The 23208-nt window shown below is 40.5% G+C and overlaps 1 protein-coding gene across 3 annotated transcripts in view; it reads right to left on the bottom strand.

Moving 5' to 3' along the window:
• The window catches only part of ASCC1 (activating signal cointegrator 1 complex subunit 1), a 106313-nt gene that overhangs the window by 26466 nt on the left and 56639 nt on the right, over nucleotides 1–23208 (bottom strand). For all 3 annotated transcript variants that reach the window (XM_025850173.2, XM_073878855.1, XM_025850175.2), the window contains exon 8: nucleotides 4046–4170. In XM_025850173.2, the coding sequence (XP_025705958.1) occupies nucleotides 4046–4170 (125 nt within the window). The remainder of the gene's footprint in view (nucleotides 1–4045; nucleotides 4171–23208) is intronic.

Here is a 23208-nt window from a genome sequence, read left to right as displayed (position 1 = left end):
AAAAAAAAAAAAAAAAAAAAAAAAAGCAGTCATGATACCTGAAGATTGAAATGGTTTTTTTGTGAGGGCGGAGGAAGAGATTATCTTAAGCAGGCTCCACATCCAATGCAGAGCCCCACGCAGGGCTTGATCTCACAAGCTGAGATCATAACCTGAGCCAAAATCAAGCGCTGGATGCTTAACCAACTGAGCCATCCAGGTGCCCCTGAAGACTGAAATGCTTAATGACAGGTTCAAAACCTGTAAGTTGCATTAGCCATCAGGGAAAAGCAAATCAAAACTAAAATGAGATACTACCTCACATCTAAAATGATGGCAATAATCAAAAAGATAGATAATAACGAGTGTTAGCAAAGATGTGGAGAAAATGGAACCCTGGTGCACTGCTGGTAGGAACGTAAAGTGGTACAGTCGCTTTGGAAAACAGTCTGGCAGTTCCTCAAAAAGTTAAACACTGGTTACCATAGGACCCAGAAATTTCACTCTTAAGTATATACCCAAGAGAAGTGAAAAGATATCCCCACACAAAAACTTGTACGTAATTGTTCATAGCAGCATTAACTGTAATAATCAAAAAGAAGGAACAATACAAATGTCCATTAACTGAGGAATGGATAAGATGTGGTACATCCACACAATGGAAGATTATTTAGCACTAAAAGGAAATGAGGTATAATACATGTTATGTTATCACATGGATGAACCCTGTAAACATTAGGCTAGGTGAAAGAAACCAGTCACAGAACATCACATATTGCATGATTCTATTTATATAAAATATCCAGAAAAGGCAAATTCATAGGACAGAAAGTAGACTGATGGTACCTAGGACTAAAACTTTAGGAGGAAATGAGGAGTCACACTGCCAATGGGGTTTCTGATGAAAATGTTCTAAAATTGATCATGGTAATGGTTGCGTAACTCTGACTACACTAAAAATCACTGAATTATATATTTTTATTTTGTTATTTTTTTAAAGATTTATTTATTTGAGGGAGGGAGAGAGCATGTGTGCACGTGCGCACATGTGAGCAGGGAGAGGGGCAGAGGGCGGGGGAAAGAGAGAACCTCAAGAAGACTTCCCGTCAAGTGCGCAGCGCGACATGGGGCTCAGTTTCACGACCCTGAGATCATGACTTGAGCCAAAATTAAGAGTCGGATGCTCAACTGACTGAGCCACCCAGGCAACCCTGAATTACATATTTTAAATGAGTGAATCATATAGTATGTGGATTGTATCTCAATAAAGGTGTTATATTCAAACTACCTCTAAGTAGGAAAGAATAACTAGACTGTGCGAGGCGAACGTGATAACCACTACACTACGGAGGATAACTAGACGTGTGCACAGAACATTTTCTTACACAGAGCTCTAGTGCTAAATGAATATAAATCTGGATCCACACAATTTAGAAGATACAGATTCCTGCATAATTCAACTCTTTTATGTCAGAAGGTTAGTTAATAATGGCATATCTTAAGAGTTCTGAAGTAAGATTTAAAGACTAGGACATTTTCAGAATGTACTGCTGATAGCATTAAATGTCTAATAAAACTCTGTCTATACCTGCACTGTCCAAATTAGTAGCCTCTAGTCATACGTGATTATTTAAATTTAATTAATTTAAATTAATTAAAGTGAAAAGTTTACTTTCTCAGCCTCACCTGCCACTTCTAACTGCTCAGTAACTACATATGGATAGTGGCTACCATATTGGACATCACAGGTACAGAATATTTCCATCATCACAGGGAGTTCTATTGGATGGTACTGGATACAATATATCTTCTGAACCGAAGAATTTAGAGTATACTCTAGAGCTCTAGAACTTTACATAGTGATGTTAAAATGTACATCACCTCAGAGGATCTATGTATATTTCCAAACTTAAAACTGACCATCCAGAACAAAATAAATACCACAAACTCCTTTAAATGTTCCCATTGGACAAGGTACATACATATATATAAAATAGTCCAGAAATTTTTTCCCAAAAATTCCAAATATTCTTCTGCAATACTACCACCCAAATGAAAAAAAAAAAAGTATTCCATCAGAACAAGTATAGAGTTTTGGATTCTATTAAGTACCCAAACAAGAGTCTATAGGCTTTGACTTAGTCATTTGAACCATTTTTGATCTTAGTACTCCCAAAGGTAAAACAGTGATTTATTTAGAAAAATCTTAAATAAAATACAATCTAACATCACAAAACATTAACACTAGAACCAAAATGTGGACAGTTACACAACTCTTAGTCCTACAATGGCTCTAAGAAAATCGGGTTGGGGTGCCTGAGTGGCTCAGTCGTTAAGCGTCTGCCTTTGGCTTGGGTCATGATCCCTGCATAGGGCTCCCTGCTCGGCGGGAAGCCTGCTTCTCCCTCTCCCACTCCGCCGGCTTGTGTTCCCTCTCTCACTGTCTCTTTCTGTCAAACAAATAAATAAAGTCTTAAAAAAAAAAAAAGAAAAGAAAAGAAAATCAGGTTAATATTAAATGACTTCCAGTTGGGATCTTTGATATACATCCGAAAGAAATAAAAAGATGTACAGTTGACCCTTGAACAATGGGGATTAGGGGCACCAACCCCCATGTAGTTGAAAACTCGTGTATATCTTTTGACCCCCCCTAAAACTAACTACTACTGTTGGCCAAAAGCCTTACTGATAATATAACCAGTCAATTAATACATATTTTGTATGTTATATGTATTATATACTGCATTCTTACAATAAAGTAAACAAGAAAAATAAAGTACTTTTTCCAAGATTTTATTTATTTGAGAGAGTGAAAGAGAGAGTATGAGAGGGGGGAGGGTCAGACTCCCTGCTGAGTGGGGAGCCCAATGCGGGGCTCGATCCTGGGACTCCAGGATCATGACCTGAGCCGAAGGCAGACGCTTAACCAACTGAACCATCCAGGCACCCCAAGAAAAAAGAAAATATTAAGAAAATTTTAAGGAACAGAAAACAGATTTACAGTACTATACTGTAGTTACTGAAAGAATTCCATGTAAAAGTGGACCAGCACAGTGCAAACTGTTGTTCAAGGGTCAACTGTACTTTGACAAAAAGGAACACACAAACTGTCCTAAAGTATAAATCTACAAATAGTTTAGGGGTTCAAGTCCTGATGGAGTCCTCTTCCAACCTAAACTTTCTAAAACTAAGGTCAGGTCCTAAACAAAGAAAATAAAACCTGAATATGGGATTTTAGTGCTGATATATTTCAAACAAGTTTTAGAAGGAGAAGCTACATGTAATTTGAATTTGCAGCTCCTGGTCAGACAGATCCTAAATGTGCTAGAAAAGCTTTCACTTGGGGGTAGGGTGGAGAAGACAATGGAAGAAAAGAAAAATACTTTTTGAAATGTAGATAATTATCCCAAATCAAGGGTCAAAACAAGGTATTTTTATATAAAGGCTCAGATTCCATGAGAGGAAAAATTATTACTCTAACACCAGGTTTCTCAACCTTGGTGCTACTGACATTTCTAGATACTTCTTTGTTGAGGTGTGCTGTGCTGTCCATTGTAGAGAGTTAAGTAGCATCCCTGGCCTCTTCCCACTAGATGCCAGCAGCAATGCACCCTCAACCCCTAAGTGTGACAACCGAATGTCCTGGGGCAGGGGAAGGGGTGACACGCACAAAGTTGCCCCTAGTTGAGAACCACTGGCCTAACCTTTACTTTTATTAGCTAATCTTCCTTCCATCTTTCTTCTTTTCAAAAAGCCACCAAGTACCGCCAAGAGACAGACTTATACTAAAATAATTATTCACTGTTTACCTAAAATTTACCTGGGCATTTTGTATTTCTTTTTGCTAAATCTGGAAACCCTATGTGCAACAGAAATCAAAGATCTGGAATGTCACGGTCCCACGCTAGATATCTCCCTCACCACTTCCACCGTGCTCATCAAAACAAGTTAAAGATTCAAAGAAAGATTACCAGAGATTCTCTGATAGCCCGTCTTGTTCGAACCCCAAGGATATCACAAGGCCTTGCTGATCCTAAACTATGCTACAGTTCTATGGGGGACTTACCATTGGGGTCCTTCCTGAATAGAGTGTTCATCACTGTCGCATGGAGTTTCACACTATTCCACTCTTTCACTATTAGTCCAGATGCCTGAAAACGTTCCAGCACTCGATCGACTAATTCCTGCAGCCTGAAGAAATCGAAGGAAGAAGTATAAAAATCTTAGTAAACTCTGAACTCCTGATTACCGATTCAATGTTGACAGAGTATCTGTTCTGGGCCAGTCACTGTACAAGACCCTGCAAAGGCTACAGTCCCCACCATCATGGTGTTCACAGCCTTGTGGAACAGATGGACATGGAAACCGTAACACTGAAATACATCATGAGGATTGTTAAGGGAGGGACCAACCATACATGGAGAGGGCAAGGTTCTTACAGGAGGTTTAAACATGATCTTGAAGGAATATGGAAGCTCAGCATCTCAGGATAGGGCTCAAGAAGCCAGACTCAACAGAGAGTTGCCTGAAAAGAAGTGCTTTATTGCTTCATCCAGTCAGAGACCCTAAAGCTCCCATGTGTTATGTTTCTGCCAGGATCAAAGGAGGTCTGGTACGATTTTAAGACATTTGCTCCCTGGGAAGGAGCCTGCACTCTGAAGATCCCAGTAGCCTTGGACACTGTCCCAGTGTTTCACTGAGACTGAAGTGTAGTACCGATAAAGACAACTATAGGAAAATCCATTGGCTGCATGACTCTTCCCCAGGTGGGCTCCAGGTAGCTCTAAGCAGTAAGGGCTCTGCAGTGGCTGAGTTCTAGCTTGACGATGGCCATTCATTCTAATACCTCTCCCAGAAGCAATTCTTTTTTTTTTTTATTTTTTTTATTGTTATGTTAATCACCATATATTACATCATTAGTTTTTGATGCAGTGTTCCATGATTCATTGTTTGTTCATAACACCCAGTGCTCCATGCAGAACGTGCCCTCCTCAATACCCATCACCAGGCTAACCCATCCCCCCACCCCCCTACCCTCTAAACCCTCAGTTTGTTTTTCAGAGTCCATCATCTCTCATGGTTCGTCTCCCCCTCTGACATACTCCCCTTTTCTTCCTCTCCTGTTATCTTCTTCTTTTCCTTTTTTCTTAAAATATGTTGCGTTATTTGTTTCAGAAGTACAGATCTGTGATTCAACAGTCTTACACAATTCACAGCGCTCACCGTAGCACATACCCTCCCCAATGTCTATCACCCAGCCATCCCATCCCTCCCACCCCCAACCACTCCAGTAACACTCAGTTTGTTTCCTGAGATTAAGAATTCCTCATATCAGTGAGGTCATGTGATACATGTCTTTCTCTGATTGACTTATTTCACTCAGCATAACACCCTCCAGTTCCATCCACGTCGTTGCAAATGGCAAGATCTCATTCCTTTTGATGGCTGCATAATACTCCATTGTGTATATATACCACATCCCAGAAGCAATTCTTGCACAGAAGTTTTCATCCTGTTCAGGGGTTTTGCTCAATAGCCTGAAGAACTCCCTTTAGGGGCGCCTGGGTGGCTCAGTCATTGGGCGTCTGCCTTCGGCTCAGGTCATGGTCTCGGGGTCCTGGGATCGAGCCCCGCATCGGGCTCCCTGCTCGGCGGGGAGCCTGCTTCTCCCTCTCCCACTCCCCCTGCTTGTGTTCCCTCTCTGGCTGTCTCTCTCTCTCTGTCAAATAAATAAAATCTTAAAAAAAAAAGAGGAACTCCCTTTAACATTTCTTGTAAGGCCATTGTAGTGGTGATGAACTCCGTCACCTTTTGTTTGTCTGGAAAACTCATTTATCTCTCCTTCAGTTCTGAAGAACAACTTTGCTGGCTATGCCGACAAGAGGGGTCAGCGATCCAGCAGGTGTGTGGTGAGCAGACGATGGTCCGAGGCCTCAGGAAGCAGCCATCTTCTGTGACCACCCACTCATCTGATGGTAAAATGCAGCCTGTGGCTTCTACATATTGTGCCAGAATGTCTACTCTGAGACGGAAGCAGCTCATGCTGGATATGTGGCGGGTCCCCATGAAATGACAGGGCAGGGCGTCTGGGGGCAGTCACAGGGCGCAGCCTGCCCCTTACAACCTTCCCCTCACCCTTCTCTGAGATTTGTGCTGATGCTCATTGACTTCTCTGGCGCCAAATCATCCTCCGTGAGTCACGAGTGTACTAATGAACAACAGATTTCACATTTTTAGATGGACTAGTAATACTCTTTGTGTCAACATCACCTCTTTCCTGGATACAGGTAGCCCTGAAAAATTTAGAGTTCATGAATCTTCCATCACTTCTTGGGCCATGGCCCACGTGTAATGGTCCACAGTGTAAGCACTGTGGCCAGTGAGCAGCTGCTTCTTGAGCAAGGCTAGACAGCTTTCCTTTAAGTGAGATGGGGGCCAAGCCTAGCCTGTGCGGCCCATTTGTGGGAGCCTGCCTCAGGCAGAACACGCCGGCTGCAGCAACTCAGTTGCTTGATGTCTGTCTCCAAGTGGACAGCAGCCCCTAGTACCCCAACCCTCCAGGGATCTTCCCCCCATTTAGACATGAGCAAAACAACTCTTTTTGCTTGCACTGCGTGCACTGCAGCAAAAGAAAGTTATTGTCCCCCAGAAATTGACTCGGAAACACAATTATTTTCCTTTTCATGGTTTTCAGGCTCTAAAGTTCCAAATTAATCTTCTTAAAATCTAATTTACTTTAATTGCTTTTTATGAAATACTGTCTACTAATCAAGAAACATGTATAACATGAGTAAGCCATAATTAATAATAATAACAATAAAGTAAATACCCATGTCCCCTCTACTGAATTTCAGAACCAGAACACAGGGCTGGGACTGGGGCCGAAGTAAGTGAGGAAATGACTTCGGGCACAAAATTGAAGGGGGTGCCAAAAAACGCAGTAACCAAAATAAATGTTTTAATGCAATATTTTAAAAAATCAAAATGCCAAAAAAAAAAATCCATGATGAACAGAATATCAAAATGTTGAATGAAGATGAGATCAATGTTGCTGAGTTATCCCTTTGCGTCAGGCTCCAGTGTGGCCTGGCACAGGGTAGAACATTACAACACACCAGTCCCTCAAGATGCTCCGGGCTCTGGAGAGCCCCGTGATTCCACACAGCCTCGTGACCTCGGCACTCCTCAACACGCACGTTTTCTTATCAGGCTTCCTCCACTCAGCTTGACAGCTGCCACCTCTGTGCCTTTTGTTCCCTGAGCCACAGGATCCACCCCCTCCCTCCACCTATGCAGATCTTATCATCCTTCCAGGCCCAACTCAAATCTCACTTTTCCATGAAGCCTTTCTAAACACCCTAACACCCCATTCACTCCCCTGTACCTGTGAGCACTGATTCTGCCCTTCTCTGAAATGCTGCTCTACTTACGTGTGCTCTACTTAGCATTCTCAGGGACAGTCCCTTGCTGTTTCAAGTCTCTCTGTCCTGTTCCCCTACTAGATTGCACGCTCCTCAAGAGCGTGTTATATTTTCTTGTATCTTCCAGAACACCATTATATTTGGCTTTCAGTAACTACTGGCTGTGATTGGTTAATTGATGGATGTGACTGGTTAAAAAGTGAGAAGTGAGGAGTGCCTGGGTGGTTCAGTCAGTTGGGTGTCCGACTCATGGTTTCGGCTCAGGTCACAATCTCACAGGTTGTGAGATTGAGCCCCCGAGTCGTGCTGCATGCTTGGCAGGGAGTCTGCTTGAGGTTCTCTCCCTCTGCCATCCCCCCCACTCACACACACACACACACTCTCTCTCTCTCTCTCTTAAAAAAAAGTGGGAAGTGAATGTAAAAAATAAAATAAACATGGTCTTGAAGGATCGCTGAAGACTCGCAGATAAAACTGGTAAGGAAAAACACTTCAAGCAGAAGAAATAGTACAAAGATGCCAAAGCATGCGCGATCACATCTTATTTGGAAAACTGCTGATTACTGAATATAGCTGTAGCAGTGAGTGAAGGAAAAGGAACAATGGAGATGAACTGGATAGAAGTGGTGGTCAGACCATCAGAAGCCACAGAGATTTTAAAAAGAGAATGATGTGGTCAGATGTCCATTTCTGAAAGTTGATGCTGTAGCAGAGTAGAAAACATTTTAGAAGAACAGACCAGAGAGAGAGAGAGGGTGGCTAGAACAGTGTCAGGCATTATTTTAAACACTCGATATCTGTTAACACACTTCATCCTCACAACGTATTATTATCCCTATTTTACTAATGCGGGAACTGAGGCACAGAGAAGTTATAAAACTTGACCAAAGTCACATAACTAACACGTGACAGATCCAAAATCACAACCCATGCCATCCGGTTTCAGAGCATGGGCTTTAAAGACTGTGCTATGAAGGGGGAAAAGGAGGAACATCTAAACTATGGCAGGGGCAATGAGAACCAAGACAAGAGACTGGCTTCACAAGAGCCGTGTGAGAGAGGCTGGTGCCCTCAGACATGGCGGCATTCAAGCACAGAGAGCAGCTGGGGTGACTCACAAGAGTCTGCCTTACAGGACCAGGTGGGCCACTGACCAAGATGGGCAGCTGGGGAGAAGCAATTGCTACTGTCATGCTATGTCGTTCCAAGGAGAGAATTAATACTGTGTATGCTTTTGAATATGTGACATGGGACATCAAGTAGGACAGGTCCAGGAGAGGGATGGAAATACAAGCCTGAAACACAAGAGAAAAATCTGGACAAAAGATACAGATTTGAGGGGTGCCTTGGTGGCTCAGTCAGGTAAGCGTCCTCTTGATTTCAGCTCAGGTCATGATCTCAGGGTCATGAGATTGAGCCCCCTGTCAGGCTGTGCTCAGTGCAGAGTCTGCTTAAGATTTTCCCTCGCCCCCTCCCTCTGATCCCCCCCCCCCCCCCCGCCCCATGCACACACACACACACACACACACACTCTCTCTCTCAAATGAATAAAATCTTAAAAAAAAAAAATACAGATTTGGGAGTCGTGAGTGCAAAAACAGTAGATAAAAGCATGGGTGAGATGCAGTCACAGTGGGAAGGAGGATTCACAGTAAGCCACAGGGAGAGTGAAGGATGGAGCCCTAAGGGACACGCCTACGGAAGGGGCAGAGAAGGAACCAGCAAAGATCATCAGTAAAGAGGAATAAGAAAAGACTTCAGAAGAGGACTTCAAAAAGGCTGAAAGGAGAATTACAGGAGGGAAAAAAAAATAATCAGCACGGTACAATGCCACAGAAAAGTAAGGTGAGAAAAGGAACCAAACAAGGCCTACTTCCTTGTCACAGTCAGAGCGTACCGCAGAGCTCTGCAGAAGCAGGGTGCTAGCACACCAAGACGGAAGCCTTGTACAGAGGACCAAGGCAGAAACCAGAGAGAGGGGGACGGGGTAAGTGCACATCAACTCTTTCCAGAAACTCGCAAGGAAGCAGAGAAACTAATGCCTTGATAATTCAAATGTACAGAGTTGAGGGCAGGTTGTTTGTGTTTGTTTTTGATGAGGAGAAAGAACTGAAAATGCTTACTGACAACAAGAAATTATCCAATAGAGAAGAAAGAAAACTTTAGGCAAAAGAGGGAACTGACAGAATAAGATCTCAAAGGACACAGGAAGGGCTGATGTGCTCCAGGTGACAGGAACACAGAGGTGAACAAGCCTCTGCCTGAGCAGCTTACACGCTAGTGGAAGGACGCAGATGGGCAGCAGACACATACACGCATATACTACATCAGGTGGTGCTATGCGCCATGAAGAAAATGGAACAGGAAAGAGGGATGAGAATACCACTGGGGGCACACGGGCCATTTTATACAGGGTGATCAGGGAAGGCCTCCCTTAGACAGTGACATGTGAGCAGAGACTCGAGGGATCAGCATTGCATAGAAAAGTAACAGCACAGACAGACCTATGAGGCAGCATGTGTGTGGTACGACTGAGGAATAGGTAAAAGCCAATGTATGGAATGGAGCTGAGGCTGGAGAGGTGGGGAGGATCATGTCACATGGGGCTTACATAGGGCTCACAGGCCCCTGTAAAGACTAGTTTTTTGTTTGTTTGTTTTTTAAAGATTTTATTTATTTATTTGACAGAGAGAGACACAGTGAGAGAGGGAACGCAAGCAGGGTGAGTGGGAGAGGGAGAAGCAGACTCCCTGCTGAGCAGGGAGCCCGATGTGGGACTCCATCCCAGGACCCTGGGATCATGACCTGAGCCGAAGGCAGACGCTTAACCAAATGAGCCACCCAGGCGCCCCTGTTTGTTTGTTTTTAAAGATTTTATTTATTTATTTGACAGACAGAGAGAGACAGCAAAGGAGGGAACACAAGCAGGGGGAGCGGGAGAGGGAGAAGCAGGCTTCCCGCTGAGCAGGGAGCCCAATGCGGAGCTCGATCCCAGGACCCTGGGATCATGACCTGACCCGAAGGCAGACGCTTAATGACTGAGCCACCCAGGTGCCCCTGAAAAGACTAGTTTTTATGGAGTAAGGTTGGAGCTTTTAGAGTGTTTTCAGCAGAAGAATGACATGATCTGACTGACATTTTAGGAAGAAACCTCTGGCTGCCATGCAGAGGACAGTGGTGGAGTGAGGATGAAGCAAGAAGGCGGTTAGGAGACCTTCGCAACAACCAGATGGCTGGGGTGGCAGGAATGGAGGTGGTGAGAAGTGGAAGCTTTTCTGATATACTATCGTCAAGAGTGGAAGGTAATTCTAGAAGCATTTTTGTCCCCAACATCTGAAAGACTGAATATCAAAGAGAACAATATGTCCAAGGATTCGCGAGACATCTGTAGAAAGGGAAGGGCAGTGATGAAATGGAAAAGCAGGCTGAGCAAAGCCAGGCTGTGGAGGCTCCCCGGGCCGGGGTGGGTTGGATACTGCGTAGGCTGCAGGAAGCCAAGGAGGGCCAGTAAGAAGCAAGATACGCAGACAAAACCAAAGGCATGGGAAGCCAGTTAAGAGAGATATGCTTCCTGACATAGCGGTCTCAATTTTTTCTCTGATTACAAAATTATACTGAAAATGAAGAGAAGCATAAAAAGGAGATCATAACCTGGCCATCCACATAGAAACACTTAAGTTTTGTTATATAATTTTTAGTCTTTTCCTACAGATATATAATCAATTTTAAAAAGACAAAACATTTTTCTAAACTTGCTTATTTCACTTAATGTACCCCAAATATTTTTCTGTCATGGAGGATTTTTTAAAATATCATTTTAGATACCTTTCAGAGGAGCGATGAGAAAGGCTAACCAATAAAATATTGATAAGGATGGAAAAAGAGGACTGACTCATGGAAATGACTTAGTCCCTACTTTCCTAAGGGGAAAATGAAATATATTCATGCTGCACATAACCCTGATTTTATAGTTATTGATTTAATTAACTGTGCATGTGGACCTCCAAGCAAAGACCTACACTGTATTGGTTCTGAGGTTTCTAATTAACACTATGAGAGAACCACAAAGTTTTGAAACACTTTAAGCATTACAACCTAAGTCTGAACACAATCAAGCACTGCAAAATCCACCTCAATTACAAATCACAGCAGAGGGGCACCTGGGTGGCTCAGTCAGTTAAGCATCCAACTCTTGATTTTGGCTTAGGTAGTGGTCTCAGTGTCATGGGGTCGAGCCCCACATCAGGCTCAATGCAGTCAGCTTGTTCCTCTCCCTCTGCTCCTCCCCCCATTCGTGCTCTCTTTCTCAAATAAATAAATAAAATCTTAAAAAAAAACACATAAATCACAGCAGAATGATGCCTCTCTTTTCTTTCTCCTCTATTAAAGAAAAAGAAGTGATTAGGGAGTTCAGTTAGATAGAAACAGGGAATAGGAAATATTAGAGGAGGGAAATTAAACTAAATGAAAGAAACCAATTTCCAGCTCTGTCTTTCAGGAAAATTAAGATTTCTGTCCAATTCACAGACTTAAGACTCTGAAGAAACTAAAGTCCTTTAAAAAGTTCTAGTCTAACCTCTCATTTTACGCAAGAGGAAATGAAGCATAGACAGGATGAGTTGCTCAAAGTCAGGGCAAAGAGACCAGAATCCAAGTCAGTTTTGCTGTTACCAATTCACTGTGCATTCCACAAAGATTGGCTCTTTATCTTATTCACTGCTTTATCTTCGCACCTAAATTAATGCCTGACACATTATCAGTTCTCAATAGTTATTGCATGCATGCATGATTCACTGATGACAAATATTTTGGGGTTCTAGTAAAAGAACTTAAGGGTATTTGGGTACAGTCACTAAATTTCAGGTTGATGTCACAGATACTACATTTAACAATAGGTCCGTATATTTCTAACAGTACAGTCTTTCAATTCTTACTTCATTGATCCTTTCCTGTTTGACTACGAGTCACAGAGCCTTTGGTTCCTCATAAGTGAATTAAAAATATAGGGCTGCTATGAGAAAAATTATGAATTATTCTTAAGCAACTTTATTATTTAGATAGTGCTTAGAGTATGGAAACAGAAGACAGTTACTTGTGCCTTAAATCTAAGAAGCTCTTAAAAACCTTAAGTGCTCCAAAGCTCAAGCATCCCAGAGCCATCTTTACAGATATGGATTTGTACTGCAGAAAGATCACGAACTCCCTAGAAAGTGCAAATTCCAGGCTTCTGTTTGGGAATTCTTTTTTTCCAGTTTAATTCAGTTCCATACTAAGTAGTATTTCCTGAGTGCTTACTGTATACAGTCATTATGCTAGTCACTACAAAAATTAAAAACTAAGCAAATATAGTCCTTGTTATTAAGGAGCCTGCAATCAATTAAGGTAACTATAAAGGAAGACTTTGGTAATGACACAATACAAGGTGCTTCAGGTAATTTAAATGTTGAACAGAGTATAGCTGGCTTGGAACCAGAACAGGCTATTAGGAGGATGGGCTTAGGACAAAAAGCTAACTGTACCCAATTCATTTTGTGTATCTGCAGAATGAGTGAATTAAGTACATAACAAACATTCACTGAACATCTATGAACCTGAGTTATAAAAGGCATTGGATATGCAATGCTGAAGAAGAGTACGCCCTGCCATGAAGAATCTTATAGTCTACTTAAGAAAAGGAAAAAGAAAGGATAGCAATAAGGAAAAACGGCGTATGAACACAAAAAGATGAAAAGTAACAGGAGAGAAGTTCTAGTCACAAGAAACAATATTAACAAAGACACAAAGAATCATCAATAAGTGGTGAAGTTGGCCTGGGCTTGGGCCAAGTGCAAGGTAGTGGAAGATTAAATTGAAATATTAAGTTGGTCTTACCGTAAGATTATCTCATACCGGAAGACCTTGAATGCTAGACTGAGGAATATGAATTAATTCAAAAGATGATGTGAAAGGATGGGAGATTTTTTTCTCTAAGTTTTTATTTAAATTCCAGTTAATTAACATACAGAGTAATATTAGTGTAAATATAGTGATTCAACATTTCCATACGACACCTGGTGCTCATCACAAGTGCACTCATTAATCCCCATCACCTACTTTACCCACACACACCACATCTTCTTTATCTATTCATCAGTGGATACCTGAGCTGTTTCCATAATTTGGCTATTGTTGGGAATGCCGCTATAAACATCAGGGTGCATGCATCCCTCTGAATTAGTATTTTTGTATTCTTTGGGAAAAATACCTTTGTATTCTTTGGGAAAACAGTGCAATTGCTAGATCATAGGGTAGTTCTATTTTTAACTTTTTGAGGAACCTCCATACTGTTTTCCAGAGCGGCTGCACCAGTCTGCATTCCCACCAACAGTGCAAGAAGATTCCCCTTTCTCCACATGCTTGCCAACACCTGTTGTTTCTTGTGTTGTTGATTTTAGCCATTCTGACGGGTATGAGGTGATATCTCATTGTAGTTTGGATTTGCATTTCTGCTGGGAGATTTTTAAGCAAATAAGTCCTATTACAGGCTATGGCTTAGAAGGACAAATATGGTTGTATTTCATGAGATCTATACACACTGACGGAAAAGTAACTTCTAGGTTACGTGTCATAAGAATGAACTGTTAAGTCATGTGTGTAATGTCCTGTTTGTGTAAAATGATATGCACAGTAGACAATGACTCTCAGCATGTTTGTTCTGCTTACCATCTACTGGGGAGGAACATGGAGAGGGGCAGGGCCGGGGGAAAGGGAGCCAGTTAATTTTCACTTTACCCATGTGTAAGCCTATACTTTATAAAAGAAAACAATGCAAAAAGAAGCAGCTTTGGGGCGCCTGTCTGGCTCAGTCGGTAGAGCGTGCAACTCTTGATCTCGGGGTTGTGAGTTCGAGCCCTACATCGGGTATTGAGATAACTTAAAAATAAAATCTTAAAAAAAAAAAAAAAGGAAGCAGCAGCAGCAGCAGCTTGGGTGTGAAAGGAAGATGGCAAACTGAAAGATAGTACAGAGGTACACCAGGCTGCAGTGCTGTGGAATTTAACTCTAACTGCACACATACACGTACACTCTCATCTTCTTTTCACCAAACTTCTCAAAACAGTAGTCTGTTTCCAGCTGTTCCTGATCCCCTCTTCTGCCCCAGCATGAGCACAGGCTTCACAGTTAGAGCGAGGTCAAACTGTAATTCTACCACTTCCAAATACACGCTAATTACTACTGACCCTGACCTGACCAAGTAAACCTGAACAAGTATAACACTTACCTGTTATACCAACATTATTGGGAAAAAAAAAAAAGAATCAGATAATCTAAAAAAAAAAAAAAAAAATCACTTGCTATCCGGAAAGAACCACTGTTAAGATTTTTATGTATTGAGATTAACTGATTTATTTCTCTCTTGCCTCTTTTCCCACTTTTGAGGTGGGAAATGTAAATGTGTATCTACAAATTGTTTTGTAATCTGTTTCATCAGATAATACTCTATAGTGAATATTTTCCATTTTTCCAAGACATCATTTTTAGTTAATCCCTAGTATTCTCTATTCTATAGATGGTTCTATAGTTTATTTCCCACTCACCTGATTGTGATGTTTATTTAGATTGCTTCCAGTATATACTGCTACATGCAATAGATATTACACATACAGAGATCTCCCACATATAGAGATCTGTCCACATATCTGATTAATTCCACTAAAAAATTCCTGTGGGGAGAATTAGCAAATCCAGAAAGTATAAAATAAAAGTGTCAGTTTGCTTTCTGGAAAGTCCTTATTTATAGCTTTACCAGCAGGGACCTTCTCATGTCACTCATCAAACATCTACTTAGTTTTCTTCTATTTTTAAAATTTGTGTGTTTTCTTTTCACAGTTTAGTGCTTAGGCAGATTTAGGATCCTTCAGGTAAGGGTCATTTTACCCATCTGTGTATCTCTTATGGTGTCTATTTTGTTAGTACTATTTATTGTTGGGTATTTATCTTTTGTCCAACCACTTATTAGCACTTTTATTGCTCTCTTATCAATTTTAGCGCCTTTTTTTAGTAGACTGTAATGTTACCCTCAACAGCAATTTTTGTCTTCAACCATCCTCTGTTTTATAGTTTAGGATTTAGTGTGAACTTCCCGAACAATGTGTTTAAGAGTAATGGTTATTACAGACAATCATGCTTTATTTCTGATTATAATGGCAATAATAAGCCCAATAAACTACCATTCAATAGGATTGTTGGTTTCTGCTTTAAAATAGGTATTTATCATATTAGGCAATATCTATTTTCTGAAAGTTTTAAATGAAAAATAAATAGGCTTAATTTCATCAAAAGTCTTTAAGGCGTGTATTTAGATACTATTTTTAAATTTGTTCTGCTGAGTTGGATGTTATTAGATTTCCTGGTCTTAATTCATCTTTGTATTCCTGAGATTAACCAGCTTAGTCATAATGGATCATATTCATCTGACTCCTACACTCCACCTTCAGAAAACTGCCCAATCAATCAGAGTTGACTTTTCTTTAATCTACATATCAATTCTCATCACTATTGTTCTAGTTCAGGCCTTGCTTCTCACCTGGATTCCTATAATGACTTTTAAATACTCCCCCTCCTGTTCCTGGCTCTTCTTTTCAATTACATATGTAGTCTTATAATTGCATTAAATTTATATAGAACCATTTGAGGAGAACTGATATCTTTTTTAAGATTTTATTTATTTATTTGTCAGAGAGAGAAAGAGAGAGCACAAGCAGGGGGAGCAGCAGGGAGAGCAAGCAGAGGGAGAAGCAGGCTCCCCGCCGAGCAAGGAGCCCCTTGCGGGACTTGATCCCAGGACCCTGGGATCATGACCCGAGCCGAAGGCAGACACTTAACCGACTGAGCCACCCAGGCGTCCCTGAGGAGAACTGATGTCTTTATGAAACTAAGTCTATCAATGAACATGAATAATCTCTCTATTTATAATTTGTAATTTTCTGCAAAAAGGTCTTACACATACTTTGTTATAGTTATTTCCTAAGTACCTTACGGGCTTTGATGCTACTGTAAATGGATGGTATCATTTTATTTTTTTTCTTCATTGTCATCACTCTAACCTGGCTACTTACTTTCAACTCTAGCCTGGATTGCAATATGACCTGATTTCTCCACTTGCATTCTTTCCCCCTCTAATCCATTCTACCACACATTACCTTTGTAAAATGATAGATCATGTCACCATATTGCTTAATACCCTTCGGTGCACCTAGCCAAACAATACAAATTCTTTACCAACTGTCTAGACTTTGTGTAATCAAATCTCTGCCTGCCTCTCTGGCCTCATCTCCCTGGTCTTCTTTAAGTGCGGAAACACACAAAGCTCTCTCTCAAGGTCTTTGCACTTGCTCTTTCCTGTCCAGTACACTTTGTGTCTTTTAAGTCTGAACTCAAATGTCAACTCCTTAGAGATGCCTCCACTGCCCGTTGCATCTGAAGTAGGTCCCCTATGTTATTCTTTTTATCCTCTTGTTTGTTTCTTTTATAGAATCTACTATAATTTATAACTATTTTATTTACTTTTTTTGGTCTGTTTCCTCTTTGGACAGCGAGAGTGGATCTGCAGGATCTAAAATGGTCCTACTCACATGACTGGAACCTTGGTTTTCTGGCTGTCGACTGGGACACCTTAATTCTTTTCCTTGTGGTCTCTTTTTCCAGCTGGAAAGTTTGGACTTCCCTAAAGAGCAACCGTGTCCTAAGAGGTTAACTTTCAAAACAAAAGCTGCAAGATCTCTTAAGGCCTAGCATAGACAGTTTTACAAATCATTCCTGTCTCATTCTATTAGCCAAAGCAAGTCGCAGGGCTTGTGTCTTTTATAAAGTTTTGGTTTTGTTTTTTTTTTTTTGGACAGAGAGCAAGCGAGCGGCATAAGCAGGGGGAGCAGCAGGCAGAGGGAGAGGGAGAAGCAGGCTCCCCACGGAGCAGAGAGCCCGATGTGGGACTCAATCCCAGGACCCTGGGATCATGACCTGAGCCAAAGGCAGACGCTCAACCAACTAAGAGGCTGGTGTCTTTTAAATGATGTTTTCTGTTTGTTGCTGGTATATAGAAAAACAATTGATTTTATTATACTAATTTTATAGCCAATCACTTTGCTAAACTCTCTTATTATTTCTAATAACTTGGTAATCATAGATAATCTTGCTTTATTTCTGGTCAGAAAACATGATATGTAAATATACCAACTAACTGAAATTTATTAAGCCTTACTTTATGATCTACTGTGTACTCCCACTTTTTTTCAACTGTTCAATATGACTGAAAAGAATATGAATTCTCTAACTGCTGGGTATATAATTCCAGAAATGACTATTACATCAAAACTGTTAATTGTCAAAATCTTCTGTATCTTTACTGATTTTACATCTGCTTGACCTATCAATAACTGGAAGATATGTCACAGATCATGGATTTCTCAATTTCTCCCCAATAAAAAAGTAATTATACAAATTTGGTTTAATCTACTTTGAGATGGTTCTAATGAGTTCATACAAGTTTAAAATTGTATCATCTTGGTAAATTGTTTATCATTATATAACAGTCCTCTCTACTGCTAAGCCTACCATGTTTGATATTAATTCTGTTATGCCAACTTCCTTTTGGTATTTGCCTAGTGTATATTTTTCCTTTCTACTACTGCAACTTCATGGATGGATGTATCTCTGGTAAAGAGTACATAACTGAATTTTGTTTACTCTTATGTTTCTCAACCAGTGAGTTTATTCATTAACATCTATCATTAATATATGTATCTCTGGACTTCTTATCATCTTATGTTTAAATATTCATCCCAGGGGCGCCTGGGTGGCTCAGTCATTAAGCGTCTGCCTACGGCTCAGGTCATGGTCCCAGGGTCCTGGGATTGAGCCCCACATTGGGCTCCCTGCTCCGCAGGAAGCCTGCTTCTCCCTCTCCCACTCCCCCTGCTTGTGTTCCTGCTCTCGCTATCTCTCTCTCTGTGTCAAATAAATAATCTTTAAAAATAAATAAAAAAATAAATGTTCATCCCACTTTTTCCTATGCTTCTTGCTCCTTTTTATAAATTTATATTTGCCCTTTCGTCCTTTTTCTCTCTACTTGTTATTTATATACTCTATCTTAGGTTTACTTTCAAATTTTTACTGTACGCATTTAGCTTAACAAAGTTAAAAAACATCTTAACATCCTCTCCCCAAATAATAATTTAAAAAAACTAGAATACCTCAACTCCAGATGCTCCTCAGTCTTGACTAACAGTGCTCTTAGCTGACAAATAGTTAACTGAACAATGTTAACTGAACAATGTTCTTTTTAATTTTTGTTTATTTTTAGCTCTTTTTAAAAAACTCTCCCCACTACAAAATAATTATTTTATATAGACAATGTCTGCCATTTTATTTATTTACCATTCTTTTCTGCATCTCATACTAACCTTCCTGCACCTCAGACATCCTGGATTCATTTTCCTTTTCTTGAAATATATCCTTTATACATTATTCCTTTACTGCAGACATCTCACAGTGATAAATTCTCTGTTTTTGTTCATCTGTAACAGTCTTCATTTCACCTTTGTTCATTTTTTTAAATTTATTTTTATTTATTTGACAGACAGAGACAGCAAGAGAGGGAACACAAGCAGAGGGAGTGGGAGAGGGAGAAGCAGGCTTCCCGCAGAGCAGGGAGCCCGAGGTGGGGCTCGATCCCAGGACCCTAGGATCATGACCTGAGCCGAAGGCAGACACTTAACGACTGAGCCACCCAGGCGCCCCACCTTTGTTCATTTTTTAAAAGATTTATTCATTTGAGAGAGAAACAGCATGAGCGGGAGGGGATGAGAGGGAGAGAGAATCTCTAGCAGATCCCACACTGAGTGTGGAGCCTGATGCAGGGCTCAATCCCAGGACCCGGAGATCATGACCTGAGCCAAAACCAAAAGCTGGATGCTTAACTGACTGTGCCACCCAGGTGCCCCCATTTCACCTTTGTTCTTAAAGATTTTTTTTTTCTGAGTACACAATTCCAGGTTCACCATTATTTTCTCTAGAAAATATTCTGCTAAAATATTCCACTATTGCTGCTGAGAGTTCCTTATAACTGTCACTCCTTTGTGGGTGACTTCTTTTAAGATCTTCTGTCTTTGGTGCTCTGCAGTTCCATTAAGATTTATCTTGACATGGATCTCTTTTTATTTATTCTGCTCATGTTTAATCTTCATTCTTTTATCTAGTGCCACTGTCAGTCCAAGCCCCTCTAATTTCTTCACGTGGCCATCTTCTTCCTCATTAAACCTCATCCATATCTGGAATTCGTTAGACTTTTTTGCCTCAGGGTTTTTGCTCTGTATTTTCTTTTACCTAAAACAAGTGGGAAGAGCCTTCCCACCTCTCCTTTGCCTGCAAACTCTCACTTCTTCAGATCTCAATTCAGTATCGATTTCTGAGAGAGGCTTTCCTTGATCCTGCCCTCCCCCCGGAGTCTACATTGCTATGATAGCTCCTCTAACAGAACACCATTTTCCGTCTGCCTCATCTTTACCACACTTCGCAATTACAGTTGACACTCAAACAATGCAGGGGTTAAGGGCACTGACCCCTGTGCAGTTGAAAATCCATGGCTAACTTCTGAGTCCTCTAAAGCTTAACTACTGGCAGACTACAGTTGATAGGAAGCCTTACTAAGAACGTAAGAGTCTATTAACACATATTTTGTACATTGTATGTATTATGTACTGTATTCTTACAATAAAGTAAGCTAGAGAAAAGAAAATGTTATTAAGAAAATCCTAAAGAAAATAGATTTACAGTACTATACTGTATTTACTGGGGGAAAAAATGTGCATATAAGTGGACTTGTGCAGTCCCAACCCATGTTGTTCAAGGGTCAACTATACATTTACGTGTTATTTGTTAGCATCTGTTTCCTCCATTAGTCTGTATATGATGTAGGGATAATGAATGCGCCTGGCTTTATTCACCATTCTATATTCACAGCCTAGCACAGTGCCTAGCAAACAAGAGGTACTCAATAAATTTATGTTGAATAAACAAATGACCAAATGAAAATCCAACTTCCTTTACATGTCATATAACAGTGCTTCTAGATCTACACTTGCTACTTACTCCCTTTTCCTAAAATGTTACTCTCCTGGCCTGCGAACTCCTTATTCAGCAGAGAAACTCCTCTGTGAAGCGTTCCTTTATAAAACTTGCCCACACATGAGCAGAGTTTTTTGCTGCCTGTCTAGGTACCCCTAGAATCTCAACCATTGCCCTCACCCCAGTGTACTCTAATTACTGACATCTGCCTCCTCCTCAAGATGGAAGCCCTAGAGTCTACTGCACCTCACAGGCTGGGCATTCGAAAAATGCCTGAGGAAAAAGATGACTGGCAATGCACTGCAGGGGGGAATAGCTGATGGGGCCAGGTCTTTGAGCAAATAAGAAGGAATGACAGCAGAAGAGATTAGCCTCATCAGAGATAATGTATGCCATTCTTCAGAAAGAGAATGAAATCAAGTGGGGTAGGGTGATGAAAACAGGTAGACTGTGAGAGGAAAAGGAAGTTGCCGAGTTGACTTTGTGTTCTTAGCAAAATGTGAGGAAGCCATTCTTCTTAGAGGGGCAAGGATGGAAGCTCATGTGACAGTACCAGACAGAACAGAATAGCCACTTCATTCAATGCTTTAGTCTTAGCAACAGCTGACTGCCACAAATTCCTTACCCAGTCATGCTTTACCAAACCCAAGGATGCATCAATAAGTGAACCTACACTGTCCCAGTTCAAAGTTTCCAGAGGAAAAATCTGATCTAAGTGGTTCCATCCTTTTAAAGGTCAGTCACTTCCCATTCAATCATGTTACGGGAAGGAATCTCTGATTTAAACTACATGAAATCATATAAAGAAAGCTGAATGTATTTTTAATACAACATGGTCTCTCTCCCATGCCTCCTGCATTGAGCAGTATCTCTTCATATAAACAAACAAAAAGATTTAATGTTCCTTTCTAGATCAATTTGCACAGCCTTCCAAAACACCTTGCACAAAGGAGGCATTCAAATTGTTTTAAAAATTGAATTAAATAAGAGGTGTTTAAGTCTCTTGGTAATTCCCACAAATTTGAGGAGGGAAATTTACAAATCTTTTAAAAATAACATAAACATGTCTCTCCTTGTGAAAGAGGAATGGGCAATAGAAAAAAAAATAGAGCAGTAAGAGAGATGGGAATTACTCAAAAATGTTTTGTTGATCACACTAGTGGATTCAGTGGATATCTCATCAGACCTTTCAATTTACAAAGCCTTGACAACAGTAAGTGTGCAAAATTTGGAAGGGCTGGATCTATGGGAAAATAATGGGTGTATTCACCTTTGAAGTACCCACTGTTCCATTCATGTGGGTACCAATTATGTCTAAGCACTGTCTTCAAAAGCCATCTAGCTTCTATAGCTCTTATTTTCTTCCAATCTCAAAAACCTATTATTCTTTATACTTGAAGACCTCCTATAGAACCAACGGTCTAACCATTAAAGCAAAAGGTAAAGATATCCAATGGAAAAATTCAAAGTAATGATTTTATTATCTCTTCCCAGTGACCTCTCTTTTTCCCTCTGGGGGCCACCAAGAATAGAGCAAATAAAAACTGTAAAGTCCATGGCATATATATGTTAAAATACACGTGAAGCCGTAGATTAGGAAAAATTCACTATTTTATTTAATAAAATGCTGTAATCCCATCTAAGTTTTCCACACAGCTTCATGTTAACTGTATGTCCATAGGCTATCACATATTTCAGTTCTACAACAGTAAGGTTTAAACTAGTATGAACAAAAATTAAATAAATCCCGTAACAGATAATAAGGAAACAGAGGTCAGGCTGAATGATGCCCTATAAAACTACAAAATTAATCAAGGAAATAAAAACTTTAGTACATTTTAAAAGTGAGTCAGCCCTGGGGCGCCTGGGTGGCTCAGTTGTTAAGCCTCTGCTTTCGGCTCAGGTCATGATCCCGGGGATCCTGGGATCGAGCCCCGCATTGGGCTCCCTGCTCGGCGGGAAGCCTGCTTCTCCCTCTCCCACTCCCCCTGCTTGTGTTCCCGCTCTCACTGTGTCTCTCTCTCTGTCAAATAAACAAGTAAAATCTTAAAAAAATAAAATAAAAATAAAATGGTCTGGAACTAAACAGTGGTAACGGTTGCATAACGTTGTTGACGTCCTTAATGCCACGGAATTATATACTTTAAGACAGTTGAAACAGTGATTTTTATGTTGTGTGAATTTTACCACTTTCAAAAAAAAAGTGGGTTACAACTTTCCATTTTACTCTAGAAATAAGAATGGGAACATAAGTCTATCCTACTTAACCTAGCATACACACACTGAAAACCTTTATTGGCCTAGGTTTTCAGAGCATGGTTTTGCTGTCTATGCATTCCTTAGCCAAACTACTTAAACTCTCTGAACCTCCCTATCTATAAAACAGGCATACTAATAGCATCTATCTTACACAGATGTTGCTAAGATAAAATGGAGATAATATAATCTAAGCACAGTGCCAGGTAAGAGTAACTGAAAAACAAGTTAGTTGTATTTTCCCCAGAAACTATGCAATCTTCAGTGTTAGAAATAAAACCTTACCTAGATCAAAGATTGTTGCAGTATCATTTGTGGACCTTTGGAGGTCCCTGAGACTCTTTGAGGGGAGTCCATGAGGTGAAAACTATATTTATAATAATTGTAGGACATTATTTGTCTTTTTCACTGTAATGACATTTACATGGACAGTACAAAAGCAATGCTG

This window comes from Callorhinus ursinus, unplaced genomic scaffold (assembly GCF_003265705.2).
Source record: "Callorhinus ursinus isolate GAN/ISIS: 27379988/994484 unplaced genomic scaffold, GSC_fseal_2.0 scaffold31, whole genome shotgun sequence".
NCBI classification, from domain to species: Eukaryota; Metazoa; Chordata; class Mammalia; order Carnivora; family Otariidae; genus Callorhinus; species Callorhinus ursinus.
This window is presented reverse-complemented; position numbering and strand designations above follow the sequence as displayed.